The sequence below is a fragment of the Stegastes partitus genome, unplaced genomic scaffold (assembly GCF_000690725.1).
Source record: "Stegastes partitus isolate 25-593 unplaced genomic scaffold, Stegastes_partitus-1.0.2 Scaffold1221, whole genome shotgun sequence".
In the NCBI taxonomy this organism is placed as follows: Eukaryota; Metazoa; Chordata; class Actinopteri; family Pomacentridae; genus Stegastes; species Stegastes partitus.
The window spans coordinates 68,333-90,276 of record NW_007578952.1 but is presented as its reverse complement, the minus strand read 5'-3'; the positions used below and the strand labels follow the sequence as shown (position 1 = coordinate 90,276).

General features: G+C 42.1%; 1 protein-coding gene across 1 annotated transcript in view; it reads left to right on the top strand.

The window, feature by feature from the left end:
• Positions 1–21,944, top strand: part of LOC103368907 (transcription initiation factor TFIID subunit 4) — a 99,860-nt gene that overhangs the window by 49,563 nt on the left and 28,353 nt on the right. Inside the window, exons 11-13 of the mRNA XM_008297440.1 lie at positions 204–329; positions 5,129–5,185; positions 21,077–21,199. Of these exons, the coding sequence (XP_008295662.1) occupies positions 204–329; positions 5,129–5,185; positions 21,077–21,199 (306 nt within the window). The remainder of the gene's footprint in view (positions 1–203; positions 330–5,128; positions 5,186–21,076; positions 21,200–21,944) is intronic.

Sequence of the window (21,944 nt, the reverse complement as noted above, 5' to 3'; positions counted from 1 at the left end):
AGTCTGTGATCTTCTCATTTTTGTCACTGATATAAAAAAAAATCACTCAGATGTAATTTTTCTTCAGATTTTGAGATGTGTCTTCATGTATGTATAAACCGCCGTGAAGTTCGGCCAACGCCTCAGAAGCAGCCACTGATAGGGACTCGGAGCTTTGTTCTGCTGTTACGGTTGCAGTAATTTTCTCTCTATCTGTTTGTCAGGACGACGAGTGCTACGAGCAATCCGCAGACGTTCGCTCTCAGCTTCGCTTCTTCGAGCAGCTGGAGAGAATCGAGAAGCAGAGGAAGGACGAGCAGGAGAGAGAGATCCTTTTGAAAGCCGCTAAAGTAAGTTACTGTCACCTCACCATCCTGCTATGTGCGGGTGTGTGTGTGTGTGTGAAAGTTGTTATGTCCCCATGCAACAGTGTGGTGCTTGTGTACTGGTGTATGTGTGTGTGTGTGTGCATGTTGCTCTTGTGCAGGCCCTGACAGATGAATTAGAGTGTGACACCAGTGGATGAAGTGACCTCCCTGTGTCCTCCCAGGCTCCTGGCCCCAGGGCTCCTCTGTCCTGGCTCTTCCTCCCCGGACACAGCGAGGAGGGGGAGGAGGGGAGGGGGCGACGCCGTACACTACGCAACCCTCATGCAGCATGCAGCCAAATCACACACTCACATGTGCAACCTGCAAAACATCCCTCTATCACAAGCGCTGACAGCTCAGGTGAAACTGCATCAGTTTAAGGAAAAAAACAAAAAAGTATGGATTTGTTAGAATGTCAGATCAGGTCAGTCGATCTATCAGCGTATCTTGCTTTTACAGATGTTTTTGTAAACATCTAGTGTCAAATCGGCTTTTGTCAGGATAAAAAAAGTTCTGCCTTTTTTCCAGTTTGTTTGGAATTAATAGCATTAGTGACTTATTTGCTCTCTATCAGTAGAAATTCCCAGGAAAAAGGCTATAAACTGGCTGCACTGCTGAATTGACAGGTGGTCTGGAGAAACAAATGTACTACAATCTGCAATTGTCATAGAATACAACTTTAAGCAACAAGAATTCTGCCTTTTTTTTTTTTTCAAAACACTACAAACCTAAGGCAAAATAAATAAAAAAAAACTGACAAAAAATCTTAAAAGGTGTGTAGGTGCAAGGCTATTTAGACGCCAACAAAATAAGCCAGAACAATGACTCCAAGCCACTTGTTTGTTTTTTTTTAGAAAGTATTTTCAATCCCTGGTGGATCTTCCTCTGGTCAGAAATTGCATTTGACCTGTGCGGGCCAAATCAGTGTGAAGGCGTTACTTTTCTCAAATCTGAAAAAAATAATCAGTGAATCAACAGATGCCTCTTTTTGCACAAGTTGTTTGCTTCTAGTCCATTTTAAGATTTTCACAGTAAAAGCTTCTAAATATGTAGTTCTGACACACTGTGATGGGTTTTTAGGAATTTAATCAATCACCAGCGAGGGGCTCTAACTGGTAAACAAATCACTTCAAACACAACAGCAGAGGCTCCATCTAATAATCAACAACCCTTAAAAATCATGTTGGTTTGTTTTTGTGCCTCCTTGGCAAATACTCTCTATTGTTGTCGATGCTGTCAGCTGATTGTATGAGGTTCTGTTTGAGTCAAATAACACTGAAGTTTAAGTGAGATGTGTATTAGAAGGTTCACTAGCTGATGTATGAATGTACAGTGGTTGAAAATGTTTATACATTCAGATTTGCAGCTCACTCATAACATCTGTGTGACTACAAATATAATTTAATGGCATAAACTACAACAAACTGTCAGAACTGGTGAGCAGTCCTTTAGGTAATAAGTATGTCTCCTTATTACAGTATGTAAGTTACATTTTGTCCTTTGAAAAGACTTTAAATTGTTCCTGAGTGAATGTTTCTTTAATGCAGTTGATATATTGATCTGGAGCTCATCGTGACACAAGAACAAGAATACCTGCACTTACGTTAAATAAGCATTAAACCGACTTATTTCCAGCAAGGTTCCAGTAGCAGTGACACCTGTCCAGTTTTCTGATCTCAGCTGTCTGCGCGTAAAGATATTTGTCTCAGTGAAATAAGGTCTTCAAATTTAGAAAGATCACCGCTGACCAAAAAAAAGAGAGAGAGAATCTTTTGCAAATGAAAATGCCCCGCAGTGCAACATTAGCAGAAAGCTAGGTTAATTTAATTAATTTTGAATGGAGCCAATGTCCCACAGTAAAGATTCTCATTGCAGCACACCTCACTGTCTTAATTGCATTATTACGCTCCAGTCCTGCCATGCAGGATATTAGAAAATCCTCTGGTTGATGAACACTGGCCACCAAACCTCATGACCTGTCTGTTTTTTCCTTTAGGAGCAACCTGCTGTTCGGTTGTGAAAAAAGACCCTGCCTCAGCAGGAAACAACTCTCTAAAGTGTGTTGTTTAAAGCAGCTTTTAGATCCTCTTTGTCAGTTCTCTGTTCTACTTGGTTGAACACTCTAATCATTTTTTTTTTTTTTTTTTTTTTTACTGTGGAAAGCTCGCTTTATTAACAGGATTAGTGAAGAACTTTAGCAAATGTAGCCAAGTTCTTGTTGGAAGGGCGTACCTTGGGGCTATTTGGATTGCATGAGCCTCGTTGAGGAAAGTTTGACTTCACCTCAGAGCCATGTCTGTGGCTTTTTGGCTCCTGTTGCCATGGCGTTTCAGTTCAAGGAGAAGTTTGGAAAACAACTCTTTGCCTAATGACTGTACGATATAGTACACAGACGGTGCCTGATAACACACCAGTAGTTTTCCTACTATTTAATCATGTACGCTGTATCTCACATCTTTTCCCATGCTATTGTATAGGCACAAACATTGCTAATGCTGCTTTGTAATCTGCAGACACTGTAACCGGCCGATTTAAGGCAACAGCAGGAGAAATCCATCCTAAAACACTTAAACACTGTTAGAAAATGAGTGATGGTCTAACCTGATTTTGGTTTCGATTTTTCTCACTTTAAGTGATGCACTTTAAATGTCATGTTTTTAACTCAGTTCTCTCAAATCTGAGAGGGTTTTTTTCTCGTTGTTCACACCATTTCAGGTTCAGCCATCATTTGGGAAAAAATCCATCACTGAATATGTTAAAGCTCTCAATGCTGCATAATGTTATGCAGTCAGAAGACACATTGCATAATATGTTTTTTTTACGCTTACAATTTCATTAAAAAAAGAGACAAATATTTAAGGTGATGCTTCGTATTGTAGATCGGTTTGTAGATATTCATTTCGTCCAATTTCTGTAAAGGAAATAAAAATCAGCATTTTAATAAATATATTTATCAGTGATTACTGCAGGAGGAATAGCAAGTTTCACCCACCGGGCTTAATATTTGGGAGAATATATTGACAGAATATTCAATATCAAGTTAACTTTCCACATACAACCCACAGCTTAATGAAACAAGAACAACCCTCTGGTGGTTTTCATAAGTAATTCTGGGCAAAGTTAGAGACTAGTGCAGGTAAAAAAAGACACAAAAAAAACACCATCAAGTTGCAACATCACAAACACTCCTGGAACACATCCACTGTCACACACTGATGTACTGTACAACACTGTATTATTTAAGTACAGTACACACATTACGCCTCACCCAACACAGCTTGTCAGCATCTCGTGTCCAGTCCTGTTCTCCCCTTCTCCCCTCTGTTCTCTCCTGTAAGTGGGGAAACCAGGGCAGCTGACAGAGGAGATGTAAAGCATGCCAGTGGCACCGCTGCCCTTTGTAAACAGTCCATCTGTACCTACCCCTCCCACTCCTCCGCCCCGCCACCTCCCTCCCTGCCTGCCTCTTTCCTGCTCGAGCGCCCGCTAATTTGACCTCTTGAATAAGAAACCCGCCAAAATAATCCCTTCCACCCCCGTCTCCTCTGCTCCTTCCTTCGCAGCGAGCCCTCCCCTCCGCTGTGCCGGCCATTTAAAATATGACTCAAGTCTTGAGGGATGCTCTGGCCGACTGGAGGGCAAACACATTAGTCTTAGTTGAGATACCGACCAGTACGTGAACTGCCTGATATATTTAAAGCCAATTAGCAATAAGGCTAGGAGGAGCAGCTCTACGTCCACGGGACGAAGGAGATGAGGAGAGGAAGGATGCTGAGGAGGGAGTGAGGTGTCCTGTGTTGGAGCGAGGCCCAAACCTGCTCTGAGTGATTTGGTATTGGATGTTAAAAAAATAAATAATTGATTTTTGGTTGCATGTTGTACAGACTTTATTATTATTTTATTGACAATTTCTTCGCATAATACACATTTTTCTAACGTGTCATTTAATTCATCAGTTCCATCATACTTCATTTTGGACCAATACCCTGAAATGACACTTGAACATTTGCCAGACAGTGAGTTGAAGACGCGTTTCAACAAAAAATATTAGCCCTGATCATGAGCCTGACCTAATTTTGGTTAATGCGGCAAGAATGAAAGTGTACAGATTATGTCTATATTCACAAACAACACTCGGTTAGTGTGTAGTACCATAATCTGCCTGTATCGCCTGCAGTGGTCAGCCGTACATGTACTGTTGGCTGTGTGGTGAAGGATTCCCAGGGACAAGTACATTCACCCAGATCTTAGCTGCTGATTAAAATAGAAGTGCTGTGTTGTTACGCCAGGGACACACACACACACACACACACACACACACACACACACACACACACACACACACACACTCACACACACAGCAACGGATGGCCACACTGGCTCACAGTGACACACAGACAGCCACTGCCACTGATAGTCACCAACATCCTTTCCCCTGCGTGTGTGTGTGTGTGTGTGTGTGTGTGTGTGTGTGTGTGTGTGTGTGTGTGTGTGTCTGTGTGTGCTGGCTCCTGCAGAATTTTTAATAACCTCTTTTGATTAGAATCCCCCTCCAGCGGCTTATTTAGGGCTGGATTTGGAGCGGGTTTAAAGGCCACTGCCCCCCGGGGGGCGCTCCATTGCACTTCTCTGAATTCAAATACGATGTCCTTGACACCTCTGTATCCTGTTCCCATTTTGCACTATTTTTGCTGCAGCAGCAACAGATGAGTAGCGAAGGGGGAGGTGGGCTCCTTAAACCAGCTGTTAACCTGTGTTTTTCCCCCCCTTTTACTCCACAGAGTCGCTCCAGGCAAGAGGACCCAGAGCAAGCTCGACTGAAACAGAAAGCTAAGGAGGTAAGCTGCTGCGGAGATCATTACCCTTGACATTTCCCCGACTCCAGCGTATTAATTTTTCATGCCTCACTACATATGTAATGCCATTTAAAGTCGGACTTAAAAAAGTTTGAGGAATTATTCGCGCCGATTGATGCCCGTGTGTGGAAAATGATTTTCTGCGCACCCTCCACTTCGCCCGCCCCTCTGCCTTTTTTTTTTTTCTCTTTTCTTCATCTATATCAGCCTCTTTATCTTGCACCAGTTTTGAATTTTGACTAACCACTGTTCACTGAGCCCTGCCTCTTTTTTTTTGGAGGGGGGAGATGGGCTATCAGGGGAAATGTATACATGGGATGACAGTCTTTGTAGGTTTATTCGCCATTCATTTTCTCTTCTCAGTCACTTTTTGTGCACTTTTGGCACATTCATTTTATATGGATTTCGGTGTCACATAAAAGTATGTTATCTCCCAACTTTCTTGGTGCCAAGCCACATTGTAGCTCAAAAGAATAATTCAAGAATAATGAGTCCATTGGCACAAATACATAGTTCAGTAAAAGCCTTAAAGCATATGTACCAATTCATTCTCCGTATTAACTTAACTGCTACAAAGGAGTAGGAAGACTTATTTCCTTTTCCAATAGGCCAAAGCACAACACTTAGCGTTGCAAACTGGGAAGTATTTCAACTGATATAGTGCACGTCTATTTGGAAGTGCAGCTCTATATCCTCTTTATAGAACGAATTCCCGGTGGAACTCAGAAAGTAGACCACTCGTCTTTTAGTGTTAGTTATTGTTGTTTACGCAAACGAAATTGTTCTTTCGCAGCGGAAGTTTGCGTTTGTTTTTCTTTTTCTTTCTTTTTCTTTTTTGTTTACGCCAGAACAAACTTCAGTGGGTGCTTTCAGTCCTTGGCTTGCTCGCAAGGATCAAGAGGACTGTGTGGAGCTTCCATAGCGCCGTCTGAGTAGGCAGGAGGATAAAACGAGCAGCATTCACCTGTTGTTGTTTTTGTTGATGTAGAACTTAAGGAGCAGATGTGGTTTGTTCTAAGTTGCCTACTCTTTTCTTAAAAAATAAAATAAAATAAAAAAAAGCCTCCGATGTACGCAGGTAAAGTTTACTAAGCACGTTTGCACTTTTCTCACTAATTTATCCTCGCGCAGTTCTACACTTTCCCACCCGACAGCTCCACTTTTAATATTACATTTAGGCGTGATTGTAAATGTCTTGTTCAAAGGCGACTCCTGCATTGTTGTCTGGCCAAAGAATCACATTTTTAGGATGCTTGTAGCCAGTCTGTGGCGTTGAACTTGTGACCTTCAAGTGACAAGTCGGCCCGGCCCTCCTCCGGCTCTGTCTTCTCTCTGCGTCTCTCCTGGACATTTCTTTCTAGCAACTGCGAGCCCTGCTGCAGTTTAGAACATTCGCACTAGATCTCAGCTTACCCATAAGCCCCACATATGCAAATGAAGCAGCGTAATAGGCAGCGCGATAGGTTTGCCCCAGGGGCCATGTGATCAAAGTGGATCTCCTCCCTGTTAAGTGGCAGTCCGCTTGTCATCTGGATACGGCCAGATTAGTGCCTCGTGAGGAGATGCTGCCGCGTGCACGTTTGCACATTTTCATTTTCATCTGGAATTTTAAGAAGGTGGTTTGGAAATTGTTACTTTATGTAATGCTTTCTCCCGCTAGATAGGGATGAAGAAGACTCTCCAACCTCCACCTCCCCCCCCCAACAACTCCCACATACACACACACACAAAACACCCCTCTTCCACCCTCCCTCACCTCTTTCTTTTTTGCTTAATGGCCGTCGTTTCTCAGCCCCCGTGCCTCTCCGGTTTTCATCACCTGACTGGCTCAAGGGGACAGAGCTGGCTGTTTGTGTCACTGCAGAGTCTGTCGGCAGCTCACACATCTGCGCAAATTTCATCAGGATAATGAGCCCGAGCTACTCTTCCAGGCGACGGGCAGAGGAGCCAGCCTCTCTTTAAGCCCCCCTTTTCCCCTGATCACGCACAGACACACACACACTCATACGCACACACACACACACAAAGCAACCACCACCACCAAACAATCATCATTTTGGAGAGATGGAATTACGCCGTGTTATATACTTGAACCAAGTGTCGGCGTGTAAATTGAGCTGGCGCATGATTTGTTTTTAAAAAGCCAGGTACAGTGTGATGTGGAACCGCTGTTGCAGACCTGAGTCTAGTCTGAATTCAGACCACCAGGTGTTTAAACCGTAACCGGCCAACGAGTGGGATGAATGGCGAAGCTCAGGTTGAATTTCATGTCCACACAGTTTTGTTTCCATGGTCTGAAATAACAGAAAATTTGAGTTTACAGCCTGTGCTACCTGTATGCTTTGGCCTTTGATTTAAATTAAGGAGAAATTACACAGAAAAGGGGACAAACCACAGGAAAAACTCCCTCAGTGGTTTTAGTAACTAAGGTATTTTTTTGTTTAAGAAAGACAAACAGCCTTTAGATCCGTGCAGACTGTGTAGTTGGTCTTTGAATGGTTCACTTTAAATCGCAAGCTTTGCTCAGAGGCTCTCTTTTAGCCTGGTAGAATAACAAAATTATTAGTTCTCACCATTTCGCGGTCCATAAATATTAATGACAATAAGAGCAGCTGAGTACGAATACAAAATAAAAGTTGAGATTAAATAGATTGTTCCTTTAGTTTTGTTACCTGAGTGAATACATTAGTAGAATCCGTCACCTTCTTAAATCCAAATGTCACCCCCTGAGCTCTCCTTTAGTGCAAGGATTTTCAAAGTCTGACACTCTGCGCTATAAAAGTATGCCAAATGAGCTATTAGCAGTTCCTGCAAAGCACACACGGATGCGCAGACACTTATTACTGGCTTACGAGATTTCAAGAAAAACATCTGAGGTAATGATATCCTGGGAAAGTGCAGGTCACACAAAATCACAAATGATGTGTGTTCAGATAGAGTTGCCTTTCAAGGATTCTTTATTGTCATACCAGGACACGTTTCCACACGACATGGCATGGAATTAGTACTCGGGTCTTGGTTGTACGCCAAAAGAAATAAATAGAGAGAAATAAGGAAAGTAAAAATAAAATTGAAGAAATAAGGGCAATTGCAAGCACTACAAAAACCAAATAAACAAGTGTTTACCAGCGATAAACAGATAAATAAATAGGTATGCGTGCAAAATGCGGTTGATTGGGTTTTAAGTTATACTATGCTGTTTTGACACTGGTAAAGAACATGAACTTTGACACCAGTTATATCAAGACATTATTACTTGTTCTTACTTCCCACCATGCACCTGTTCCTTTCACCTCACACAGTACGGTCCAATCGCAGTCCGCACCCGAAGGCCTAATCACCAAACCCTCTCAGACTTAACTAATGTCACATCTGTTGCGCTTGAGTGTCTGAGGGCTCAAGATGGTATAAAAAGTAGGAACGGCAGCACATGTTGTGAACAGCAAGTCGCCATTAAAAGAAATAAAATGTTGACTCGCGTTCATTCGCAGTTTGATCAGCTGCTCAGTCAGTCACACCCTCTTAGTGACATGACAGTGTTTATACATTTTATCAAACTACTACAAGTCAAGAAAACCAGCAATATCTGTAAATCTTATGCATTCGATTGACAAATGTGCAAAAAATAACCACAGCAGTGAGCAGCCAGTTAGTGTCACTGTCTGATAAACTTCCTATCAGATATCCTCCCTCTGCCGTCTATACTTGCTTTGTGTGGATTCTGTTGTACATCACCAGTGTTGCTACTAACTATCAGTAAGTCAACCCTTTACAGTTTGATGCTGGGACAGTCCAAAGCCTTAATGTGCTTTGTGGTAAAACCCCTCAAAGTCTATCTTTGTCTCACTTCAGTTTGAAAACTTCTCTGTAGACCAAAGCCTTCCTTCACTTGCAGTACAGAAAAGTGGAAATTGTAAAGGCAGGTTCTTGTGACATTTATCAAACACATTAACGCTCCCTAGTGGATAAACCTTTTCCATTTTTGAGCAACCTAGGAGCTGTCTGCTTGCACCGCCCTCGTGCCAAAATTCTAGCTTTACTCACAGAGTATCTCATATTATAACAGACACTTTGTTCTTAAGTTTACAGAGAGAAGATCTGTGCTTCTTAGGGATAAAATCTTTGTTTTTTAATGATTACAAAGTCTTTTCCACTAGACCTAACCTTAGGACAGACTTAACTAGGACCCAAGAACACCAACATCATCAGTACAGTGCTCTATCCAATAGTTTGTATTCTGGGTTGTAAGGAACATTGTAGGCTCTGGGTGTTCCTAGCAGGGCTGTAGGATTTTAGTTTTGTATATTGATGCAGCCGTGCCTCTAATTGTGTTTTTGTATTTGCACCAGCAACCGAAAATACAACCTTGTCACCAGCAGTGCAGGCTGGTCAGATAGTTGCTGGCAGAGGTTTTGCGTGAGAGATAGGCAGAGCGCCTCTGTTTCCCTCCATTCACTACCATTTGGCCAAAAGGTCAGATGGGCTATTTCAAAAATGCCCCCAGTGAAAATCAATGGGCAAATCGTGGAGCTCAGTTCCTGTTTGTTGTTGTTGTTGGTGGGTCTGTGTGTTCTGTCTGTTCCATCACTGAGGCAGGGGCCAGGCAATGCCTAATCATTGAGAGTGAGAGAATGAGAGAGAGAGAGAGAGAGAGAGAGAGGGAAGGAGACAGAGAGACAGAGACAAAGAGATGGAGAGAAAAGGAGACTGGGGGCAGGGGCAGAGGGGCAGTGCAGAGATAGAGAGGGAGTTAAGGCCAGTAGAGATACATCACGATGTCAGACACACAGACACACTGCAGCCACAGATTCATCATCGCAACCGCGTCTGCAGGCGCAACTGGACGCAGGAAACAAGTGAGCTGGGGAAGAGGAGTGGAGCGAGGACAGGAGAAGAGAGACGAGGGAAGAGGGGAAAGACAAATTGGCTTCTACGGCCGGCCAAAATCTCCCGTTGGAGTCTGTTCAGTTCCAAAGCAAACAATGTCATGCCGAGAACGCTCATATTTCTACTGTATGGCACAGTTCTCGAGGTCGCCGCAAACTGTTGCTCGAGCACCGCGCTGCACCCGTTCAGGCCCGACTACGCTAGAAACTGGACAGAACACAGTTACAAACTCACGTTGGGATGCAAATGGTTCTACAGCTGTGCAGCTACAGGTGTTTTTGGACAGTAACTGGTTACTGGTAGTACTGGAGGTACTGGTGGTACTGGAAGTGTGGGAACCAGTTGGGGTGGATAGTATCATGAGTGCACTAATGCTCTAAATGTATGAAATGTTTAGCAGCTTTCTACTGGTGACAGACATGTTTTGTGGTCTAAAACAGAGTTTTTGTACATCTTGTACACTATGCCAATTTACCTCTAGTGCAACAAGTTTCAGAGTTACTAATTAAAGATGCAACGTTCATAACACACTCTTCAGCAGTTTCAAAGGGAGGGGTTCACATGCACTAACATGCACAGATTGCCAGACCAGCTAAAAACACAGAAACTCAGATAACAGCACACACAGAGGGAGTTTGACTTCATTCTTTGCTTAGGACGCCACTAGATCTTTACGTAGCAGGTTGCTGTTTGCTGCTGGTATTAGTGCCAATATTTATGTTTCAAATCTTGTAATTAGAACTTAAAAGAAGAAATGGGAAAACATTACACTCAGTCACACAGTTTTGAGCAGTCAGGATGTTGGCTCATGTTGCCACCCAACCTGATTTGACATCACTCACAGTTTTCAGTGAATGATTGTAACCTAAAGACATTTTTGGATTACCCGTGGAATGACCTTGTTCTTCTCTAAAGTAAAGCAGGTTTGTTTCCTTTAGAGATGATGTTTTTTCAGCAGTTCTGCCTTTATCGCTTAGTTGACAGTAGTGGAATTACAAGACAAAAGTAGAGAGAGAGAGAGAGAGAAAAGGAATGGCATGCATCAGAGGTCCTTGGCTGGACACGAACCAGGGAAGCTGATGGATCTCATGGTCAGTGCCTTAACCCCTAAGCCACCAGGGTCCTCCTTTAGGTTTTAACTCTGTAACAATCCGAAAATAACCCACATTTAATTCTAAGATGTTTGAGCGAGCACTGAGCATGGGGCATTTGTGGTGTCAGAATGAAAACAACAAAGGAATTAAAGAAAGCTTGAGATCATTTTGAGAAGCGGATCCTTAAGATGTTGGAGAAAGATATTGCAGGACTGCAGAAGGTAAACTCAGCATGCATGCGCAATTTTCAACACTTGATTCATACTCTCTTATTCCCTTTCTACAGCAGAACTCTGTGGTGTGAGGTAGTGTAACAGGGTGTTGCTGGAAAGCAGCATGGAGCTTAGTCAAGCTTCCCTGGATAAATAAAGGTTAAAAAATGGTTAACACAGTCTGTCTCCCTCTGATAGTCCAATCACTGGCAGACCTTTAGATGATGTGGGAGGGAGCATGAGGGAGTACATGGTCCTCTCCTCTCCTCTCCTCTCCTCTCCTCTCCTCTCCTCGGTTTTCCATTCTTCCACATTACCATGCCCTTGCAGCAACACTCCACTTCTAGCTTAGAGTGATTCCAGAAGACTTGTGTGAAACCGAGAGCTCTCCAATGGGAATCTCAAAGGTTTTTGTTAGAATAATTTTCCTCAAATATTTTTTCTTCTTCAGGCATTGAAAGATTTTCTTGCCCGTTTGACGCAGCAGCCTCGCTTGAAATGTCTTGAACCTCTACCAAATTAATTCTGCCCTAGCTCAACTTTGAACCTTGCATGGCTCCAATTAAAAGCCTACAGTTATACATCCTTCCCTTCTGTACAAACATATATGTTTGAATCTATGAATTGTGTAACATATGCAAACCCTTTTGCAATTTAGCATATTTTGCCTCATTGCCCACACAATAAAGAAATTGCTCATGAAAATGTTGCACGTTATTTGGATCCTAACCTTATGTTCAGCCAGTATGCACGAGGCTTTCATGCGCACATACGTGTCTTGATTGGCCCTGGCATCCTCCACAAGTGACCAGGTCATGGACAGACTGGAATCCACCCACACTGTAAGCCCCATCAGCCGCAGCCTCGCACTTCTCTAGAGAGGAGACACTCTTGTGTGTCAGAGGACAATGTAGCAGCCCCTTAGTTTTTATTAGGCCAGTTATATCTGCGAGTTCATAGGCTCTCATCCTCTGGCCCTCTACAAACTGCTCTGCTCAAAGAGGCGCTCTCCCCCATTAGGTAGGCCTCAGGGCAAAAGCCTGCTACCCTCCTCCACGTTCTCTCCCGCTCTGTGCTGACTTTCAAAGAGAATTCCTGCTGTTCTGTGAGTCCCAATTCATAGTTGTTATATTCTTGTCTTCTGGCCCCACAGATACACAATACATTAATTTCACGAGAGCAGCAGCAGTTGCGCTCAGCGATCATGACTAGAAGAACGTACACATGTTCTGCTCAAGTGGAACAATCACGTGTTGTTGTTTTTTTTTTTTAAACCTGTTTTGCAAATTAGGTTATGGGTTAGTTTAGCAGGTGTCCTTTTATCTGATATTATGGATGTAAGTGGATTTCACTTGTGTTTTTGAAAGAAGTTGATGTGGATAATTTAATTATCGCATAAGAAAAGGTCTGTTTTGTAGGTCCTCAAGATATGCAGGCTACTAAATAGTACACTGTAACCCTATTTTTATTTGTTGCTTTGTTGTCTGTAGTCTCAACTTCAGTTTTTTTTTTTCTTCACCTCAAGTCATATTACATGAAAAAAAAAAATAGAAGCACGCTTTAAAAGTACCTTTGGTGTTCCTGTGTGTTTTCGAATATTACAAAGTGCTGTAATGAGAAGGAAAACAACAAAAAAAGGAGATTTTTTTTTTTTTATGCCTCAGAGGGAGATAGCGACTCGTCTACTTGCTGTACAAGCCTGTAGGTTCACTTTTCTCTTTGTGCGCCGGAGCACTCCTTGGGACTCGAGCGACAGGGGAATTGGGCATGCTGAGCTACGCTGGTGGCGAGGTGCCAGCCTCCTGTGCCGGGGATATAAGTGAGAGGGAGGCAGGAGGCAGGACATGTTTCAATTAGGCAACAAACACCGCACACAGAGGATAGGAGAGGAGAGAAAAAAAATACCTCAGCTAACTTCTCCCTTCTGACCTCTCCTAAAAATACACTTCCCTGAACTGCTGCGCCCCACCTTTTCTCTTCTTTTTCATTTAAAATCTAAAGTGTCATTTTTGTGAAATTCTTATGGGAAGGACAGTAGCGGGGGTCTTTGTGAGGTGATGCTAAGTGTGCCAGCTCGGCCTGCATGTTTCCATTAGATTGTCATGTTGGCTAATTAGAGAGCGGCAGCATGATTCACCTTGTTAATTAGGAGGACTTGCACACCATGTGCCTGGGGGCGGTGTGGGGAAGAAGAGCCCAGCCTCAGAGCCCGCTAGTCGCCTGCTGCCTATGAAGATTCCCCTTCTCATCTACCTTCCTTTCACTCCTTTTTTTTTTTGATTTGGAAATGAATAAATCATTGAGATCGTCCTCTCTCGGAGTGTGAATATCTGAGTTCTCATCTTTTCCTGGATGCAAATTAGGCGTGATCAATAGAAGGTGACGAGCGGCGAATCTAAATGTTAAAAAAAAAAAAGAGAGAGACAGGGCGAGAGAAGACTGCTAGACGAAGCACGGCAGCACAGAATGAGACAAAGCGAGAGAACATTTAAAGTAGGAAATTTTCCCTTAGATAAGCAGTATTTTTAATGATCACCACTCTCCCCCCGTCGCTCCGGTGTAACGCCGTCAGAATCTGCTTAACACTGATTTCTGGCTCCTTCATTAAACACTGTTCTCTGGCAAAATGCGTAGTGAAAATGTTATTATTTATAAAAGATAATACTTACATCGAAGTAACGGCATCAAGTCTGTTGAAGACATTAATATGTGGCCACATATTTCTCGCAGTATCCCTTTATACAGTTTAATTCCTGCAAATAAGTTGCAGATGAAGAAGCACCGTTGGGTCATGATAGTGACACTCACATAATGACCTTAGCTCCAGGGACGACTGAGGGCTCTAAATAATTGGTCTTTGGCCCTGGAAGCTCTTCTGACATACTCGGCTTCAGAGAAAATGGAACTCGCTTTGCCAGGACTATTAGCTCATGCATGTATTTTGAATTCATCTCCATAGGTAAAATAATATAATCACAACACAACAGAATTACCAGAATTTTTAAAGGAAATTTGTGTTTTTAAATTAGACGACAGAGTGCCATCTCATAGCTGTTTCTGTCTCTTCAAACCTCGAGTGATTGTGTGGCATCAAAACAACACACTGCACCAAATCAATGCATATGATTTCGCTGTATAGTGTACATTCAACACTGGCACAGTTTAGCTGTGTGCCTATAGGGGCTTTCAGCTCCGCATCATGTCATAACACATACTGTATATTTCTATTTATACATTCATTTTTTTGAGGACCAGTACCATATGTAATTATTGAGTTCTAATGATGAAGCCTACATGTCTCAATCCAGTTTTAACACACGGTCTCGACTGCATTAGCGGGTCGGAGCTCAACTCGTCTCTTTGTAGTGTACGTGTGCAGATGGAGAAGTGAAACCTGATTGGTTACTGCAAATGGCCCTTCTCCCTGCAGCAAACTAACTGCCAGGCACTTCACATGAAGAAAAGCCTCAAGATGCAGCTCACAGATGTTCACGTAATGTCGGCCATGTGGGTGTCAGGTGAATGAGATGCATGGATTACAGACATACATAAAACACACATAAAATGTCAACGCACACTTATGTTAGTGGGAAACTCACACAAAGGAGCACGCAGCGTGTCGCAAACTTGAATTTAAAACTGTTGTTGCTGAAATTAGAAATAGTTTGTTGGAATTTATGTCAGCTGAAAAAAATCATAGACCAGTGGGTTAATATTAATTCATGTGTAACACCTAAATTAAGCACTTGTTTTAGATTATTCAGTATTATGCAGCGTTAGAACAACATAAGTCATGTGCAAAAATCCTATTTGTGTTTTTTTTTAAGTCCTAAATAATCATGAAAAAAGTGTAATTAATATAAAAAGTCCACAGCTGCGTTAGCAGCTCTGTAAAGCTATATATGGACACAACTGTTATCTACATTTAGCAGGTTTAATGTTCAATGTGTTCACCATCTCAGTTCAGCACATTCGCATCATTTTATGACGACCACCGAGGCTGATGGGATTGTTAGTAGTTTTATAGTTAATTACTCATGAACTAAAGTTTTGAAGAAACTAATATTTGGTGAATGAATGTCTGTAGCAGATTTCATGAGAGCTTATCCATCCCAGGGACGGTTTATGTGAATTACAAAACCATAAATGTGACCTTATGTTGCACTAAAGAAAAAGTTAAGGGATCACCAAAGTCACCAAATGACTCAGTAGCAGGAGCGTAAATGTCTGTTGGAAATTTCAAAAAGTCATCTAACATCATCCGGAACAAGTTCGCCGTTTAACGCCATCGGAGGACTTCTGGGAGCTACGGCGCCGGGAAGTCGGACAATTCCAGACTGTGAATTTTTTTGTGAATAGCTTTGTGATCCTCTACAGATTTTATTAAAAAAAAAGAAAGAAAGATTGAATTCTTTTAAAAGATATTTTCTTTCTGATATTGTCTATATACACAGTTTGCATACAGGTCAGAATTCGCCCCACATGTCTGCTCGTGCAAATATCCTGTTTAGCAGTAACCCCCTTTAAATGTTAGGTTTTCAATTTTTCAATTTTAGAGGGTAATAATAATAAAAAGTGCCAACATTTGTGTCTCTGTGGCTATCTGATGGAGAGACAGCGTGGTGAATGTGGCACACAATCGATGTCCTGGATGGAATCAAACTGGCATCGATTGTGATTACACAGTCAGTGTTACAGGACGCCACAAGACTAACGTATACTACAGGAGCTGACAAGTATCACCTGATATTGATGCTGGTTGATATGCCAGTTCCATCTTCCAAGCCTTTCTCTAACACGGCTGACACTGAATACTATTATTATTGGTGTTAATTTATTACTGTCTAACTGATTATGTAGTCCACACCAGCTGAGTCAGTTTGATTTTTCTGTTTCAAACAAAAATTTTGATCCAGTCATACTTCAATGAGGCTGTATTCTCAGTCACAACAAAAGATGAACAGAATTTGTTTGCTGTATTTTTCTACATTTCCATCACAGTATTTTGTATGAACAAACGTTCATATTTTGAAACCCATCTGTGGCAACATGTTATTGAAACAAAATAATCATGGGTTTACAGAACACAGATTCTACCAGATTAAAGTAGATGTCAGCATTCAAGTGACTGACATTCCTTCCACTTTGTAGTATTTTGTACCCAGTATGTTTCTTGAAGACTCCCCTAAACATTTGACTGTATTCAGCTGTGCTACAATGCACTTAAGATCATTTAACTCATCGGAAATTCTATTCATTCCTCACGGCTTCTGCGCTCATATGCACTTCATTATATCCTATAGCTCAGCTTATAGGCCTGCAAATTTTGCAGTGTTAGCTGCCCGCCCCTGTTTAGTATGTATTCACTCCACCAAGGGTTTAGGTAACATAAAAGCATTCACCAAATGGAGCATATGCTAAGTCTATATACTCAGAAGCTCCCTGCTGTGTCCTGTTGAACCAGAGCTTTCTAGGGGGAGGGTGTGAGACAGGCTAACTCAAAACCCATGGTCTGGCTTATATATTGTGGTCTTTGCAGGGCAGACAGCCCTTTAGCTTCCTTCACTGCCCCGTAGCTGCTTGTGACGTCAAGCAGCGCGTGTTCTGCTCTACCAAGGACATCTGTCTGTAAGCGTCTGGAGGGCCGCAAGCAGCCCCTCAGGCCAGGAGTGGGGGAGTGCAGAGAAAAGCCTTTGTTAAAAACAGCAGAGATGGAAAAAGGCAGGTTGGCCATCATGGCTCCTGCAGCTCATCCTCCTCTTCACTCCGAGCGCACCAGACCGCTCGAAGGTTCTTGCTGTATTTTGGACATTTTTGCATCATAAGGAAACATACTACTCTTTCTTCTGTGATGAGAAAAAGTCCCGTTATATATTATTTAGGTCATGACTGACACCTTTACAAATCTATTAATGGTACAGAGCTCAGTTTTTACCAAATAAATACAGATGTGGGAAACATGGACTGAAGAAGAAAAACAACAGAAGGACAGCCACAATGATTTGATTATTTTCAGTTGTGCATAATCAGACTAATTCTCCAATTTTCTCTTTTAAATTAATAAAACCTGAGGAATCTAAAATGTGTACCAGCTCTTGCTTTTGCTCTTTCTCACAGGCAAATTGTTGCGAAACGGGCTGTGATGGTAATTAACATGTAAACAAATAGCGATTAGTTAAAATCTCATTTTGTGAAATTGAAATATTTGAAATGATTTATTTGAACTCAGCACACATAATTTACATTCCAAAATACAAAGAAACAAGCGTACCACTAATGTTTAGCTTTCATTTCACCTTTTGTTTGGTAGCACCGGCTGCACTGATTCAGCTGCTGTGTGTTAAAGTTGTGAACCAGCCGTCGACACTGCTGATAAATATTAACTTCCTCTGCCCTCAAACAAGAGGTCTCAGTTTTATTTAAATACGATTTTGGAGGAATCTTCCAGGACATAACTCCGTGACACCAGTAATCTGAGGAACACTTGTAATTTAATATCCAGGGTCTGGATTTTCCAACCAAATTTAAATCAGATTCATTGCTAGAAAACAGACTTGTTTTGGGAGTGGGCGTTGGGTAATTTCATGTTACCCACCATATACATCCACCTCCAATTTTTTTATTACCACAAAACATTGGTGGAAGTGCTAATACACAATTTTCAGGGTACTCAACATCTACAAGAGAGCATTGTGCAACAGCAACAGGCATTTTGTATGAAATGTACATGTATGTAATTGTATTCACGATTCCTCCACACTGACCATAGCATTGTCAGCTAACGTTGTGCTGTATGCACATGGATTAAATCCTCTTTCTAGCAAAGCTATGGATTGATTCTGCGGGGTATCTGACAAATGTTCTACATCTCTTGACCTTTGCTAATAATTTGACTTTACAAGTCCCAGTTCCCTGCTTCCAAAGGGCACACAGGCAGACTGGAATCACTGGTATTTAAGTGACTTTGGAACGGCAGATATTTATGTGGTACCATTGATCGGACCTGGCAAATGTATGCATCCTGCCAGCTGCTTGTTCTTCCAGTCTGTGCAGAATTTCAGCAGTGACCTTTGCGATTTTTGGCAGTGATTGCACCTATTGCATACCATTGCTGACAGGCTACTCTGGAAGGTACAGAGAGATTATTGGATGTCAGAGTTTTGCATTACGTTTGCTTGTTGCTTGTCCACAAGATTAAAAAAAAAAATGTCAAGAAGGTGCCCTGGTGAAAGTGGCTGCAAAATATTTTATTGTAAGTCCTGTAGAGACAAACAGTATCAATAAAGATGCACACTAATACAGACTAATGGTGGCCAGAGAACAGCACCAACACCTCATGATTACATCTCAACATAGCTTGTACAGTTCAGTAGCTACTCCTACTAATTTATAGCATTTGTACACCTGTGCCTCGATGAACGAATTAAAATGGTAGTCGGGGAAAAAAAAACAAACTCGTAAGGTAAAGCGAATCAATCGAAGCCTGGCTCTGGCTTGTGTCAGTTGGCAGTCATCAAAGGAAGGTAGGCTCGGCATAGTGGCACCAGATTGAAATCAGAAATCAGTCTCCCAGCGTCATGGCGGCCACTTCACTGACAGGAAACGCAGACTGGAGGGTTGCAGATGGTAAAATGAAGTCTACATTTATCATACAGTCATAAATCTGAAAATGCAGGCAGTTGCTGTGGGCGCTGGGAGCCCATGCCTGGTGCCAACTGCCAGCCAGAGATGCCGGCATCCTGGTGCCATCAGTGAGATAGCGGACCTCTCTCTCTCTCTCTCTCTCTCTTTCAGTCTTCCCTCCCTCTCCCGCTCTGCCTCAGCTCACTTTGCAGCGGGATTCTTTAAGGTCAGGCCCGGAGAGATTTGTGTGTCATTTATGGCAAAGCCTAATAAGGTTACCATTGATAACATTATTGCTACGTTTTCCATGCGGACAGGAGCAATAATCGTCTCCACACTGTTGGCCACATTCAGCTGTGATCTCCAGTTTGTGACTCCATTATAACCTCTGTATAGATTCACATTACACACTTGTCCATATTATTGCTATTAGTTCATATTTACTTTAACTGCAGTATCCCTATTTCCACCACCATCTGTTGTAAAACGGATACATAGATGTAGTTTGTGTATTCAGCTGGTTGGTACCACTGCTATTATTTCCCCTACTTTGTGTTGTCAGCGCGTTTGAATCTTTCAACAGTTCCGCCGTGCTAAATGTGAAGTGGCAACACCCTAAAGGGCATGCCTTGCCAGCGGGGTTTTAGAAAAAAAAAATCAGAGGCAACTGCATGCACATTTTAGATCAGAGTTTGTACACCAAAGCAACCTTTTACAGAGCGCCATCTGAAAGTAACATGAAATTTTCCCCTGATCAGACAACATACATGCCTCACACAAACACCAGCGCCCAGTGAACACATGCTGAGAGATAACATAAAAGAACATGAAAAACATCAAGGCGCACATTGATTGTCTCTGTTCGCTTCAACCCAGACCTCTCTCCCCCAGCGGGCAGGCACGCAGGCAAGCTGGTGGGTAGGCATTCCCTGTGCTGTGGCCAAGATTGATAGGCACGTGTGTGTGTACACTGTGTTTGCATGTTGGAGGGAGTGCTGACACCCTCTGTGCCATGGCCCCAGGCCCTCACACCTCCGCCCAATAGAAAGGGCAGCTCCCAGCGACGCTGGGTTCCCCCTCAGCCCTGCAGCTAGACATGACATTACCTTGGGCAGTGCCTCCCCACAACCCCCTCCCATACATCACAAACTGCAAAAATCACAACAGGACCATGTGATTACACACACACACGCAATCTTTGAGAGGAGCTCTGTTAATGGCTGACAGCAGTCTTCCATTTTGTTCTGCTCAGAAGAGTATTCTTCTTATACAATGAATAGATGGACGACACACGACTTACGTATTTGCTCTCCTTTATTTTAGTTCTTACATTTGATCCTCCTCTGTTTTCATTGCTGTTATTCTCACCCGGTGTGTGTGTGTGACGGTTTTGGTTGCAAATGCTGTTAAAGAATACAGAAACAGTTTGATCTGAAATTCAAATTATCTGGTCACTTGCATAGCAACAGCGTAGCGTACAGATAATTGCCTTTGTGCGAGGGCTGAATGGTACGCAATAAAAATCATATTGCCATTGTTTGGACAGATATTGCAATAAGTTAAGATTTAACTGGGAATGGTCATTTTTGCATTTCTTTTCTCAGTGAAAAAATTTTAATATAACTGATGATGTAATTTTTGCTGCAGTCTCTCCCATACAAGCATGTTCCCTCATGTCTGGAGCGTATGCCGGGCCAGCTCTGTAGCACCACAATGCTTCGTTTGTAATAATAATGCATTTTTCCTTTATCAAAAAATTGCAGCTCCTGTGATTTGGATATTGCATTGAACCATATTGTGGTTTTGGTAATATTGTGAATAGTTGTTTAGGCCTGTGTGGTGCGACGTCTAACTTTTGGTTCAAGCGGTTTAGTCAAAACATTTACGAAAAGCAGTTTTGTAGCACAGGCTTGTAAATATCATTAAAAATCACTGGTGCACAGTGATACTTTACACATACTTACTGGTCCAAGCATGTACAGTTCTCATCCATACAATACCACATATTGTGTAGAGAGGATGGTTAGTTTCTAATCTTTATGTTCTGACTTCACCAGATGCAACAACAAGAACTGGCCCAGATGAGACAGCGAGATGCCAACCTTACAGCACTAGCCGCCATCGGACCCCGCAAAAAACGTAAAGTGGATTCACCAGGAGCCACACCATCAGGGACCGAGGTAAGATCTGATTATTTACTATTTGTCCATAACCAATATCAGCAACTTTGCTCCTTCAAGCAAAAAAGAGGGAACTTCCCAAGGAGGAACTTTAGCTTTCACAGATTATAATCGATCATTTCTGGTAGTTTAGAGAACAAGCAGTGCAGGATTCATTTGTGACAAAGATATATTGATCGAACTAATCATCGCTTTATCTGACTTGGAGCTCAGCTCTCCTCTCCCTGCCTTTGAGTGCTATAATCCAAAGTTATCCTTTGAAAAAATACTTTCTTTTGTTAAATTTTGTGTGTAGGCAGCCTTCAATGCTAATTTTTATGATCCTGTCATCCCAGACTGTTCAAACTTTGGAGGATTGCTCGATGGTTAAAGTGAGTCACTGCATATCCATCTGCAGAACAGTGAATAAGAGACAGGAATAAATAACTGCGGGTAATGTAGTGGTTTCCAGTAGCAGCTCCTGGTCCAAGTGTTGGAGCACCTTTTAGGTAAACTACTTGGAGAGAAGTTTTTTTTATATTTATATTACTAATGCAGGATATTCTCTTGAATCTAATAACTATACTGTTGTCAAGTCAGATTTTTTACTGAATGTAGGTCAATGTTTGTTTAGCAATAAACTTGACATTTGGTGGTGATGTCAGTTTTTTCGCATTTATACCAGAAGTTTCTTTCCCCTTGGGAGAATTAATCAGTAATCCTCAGTTGAATGTGGCATTGTAGTTAAAGATTAGATACTTGGATG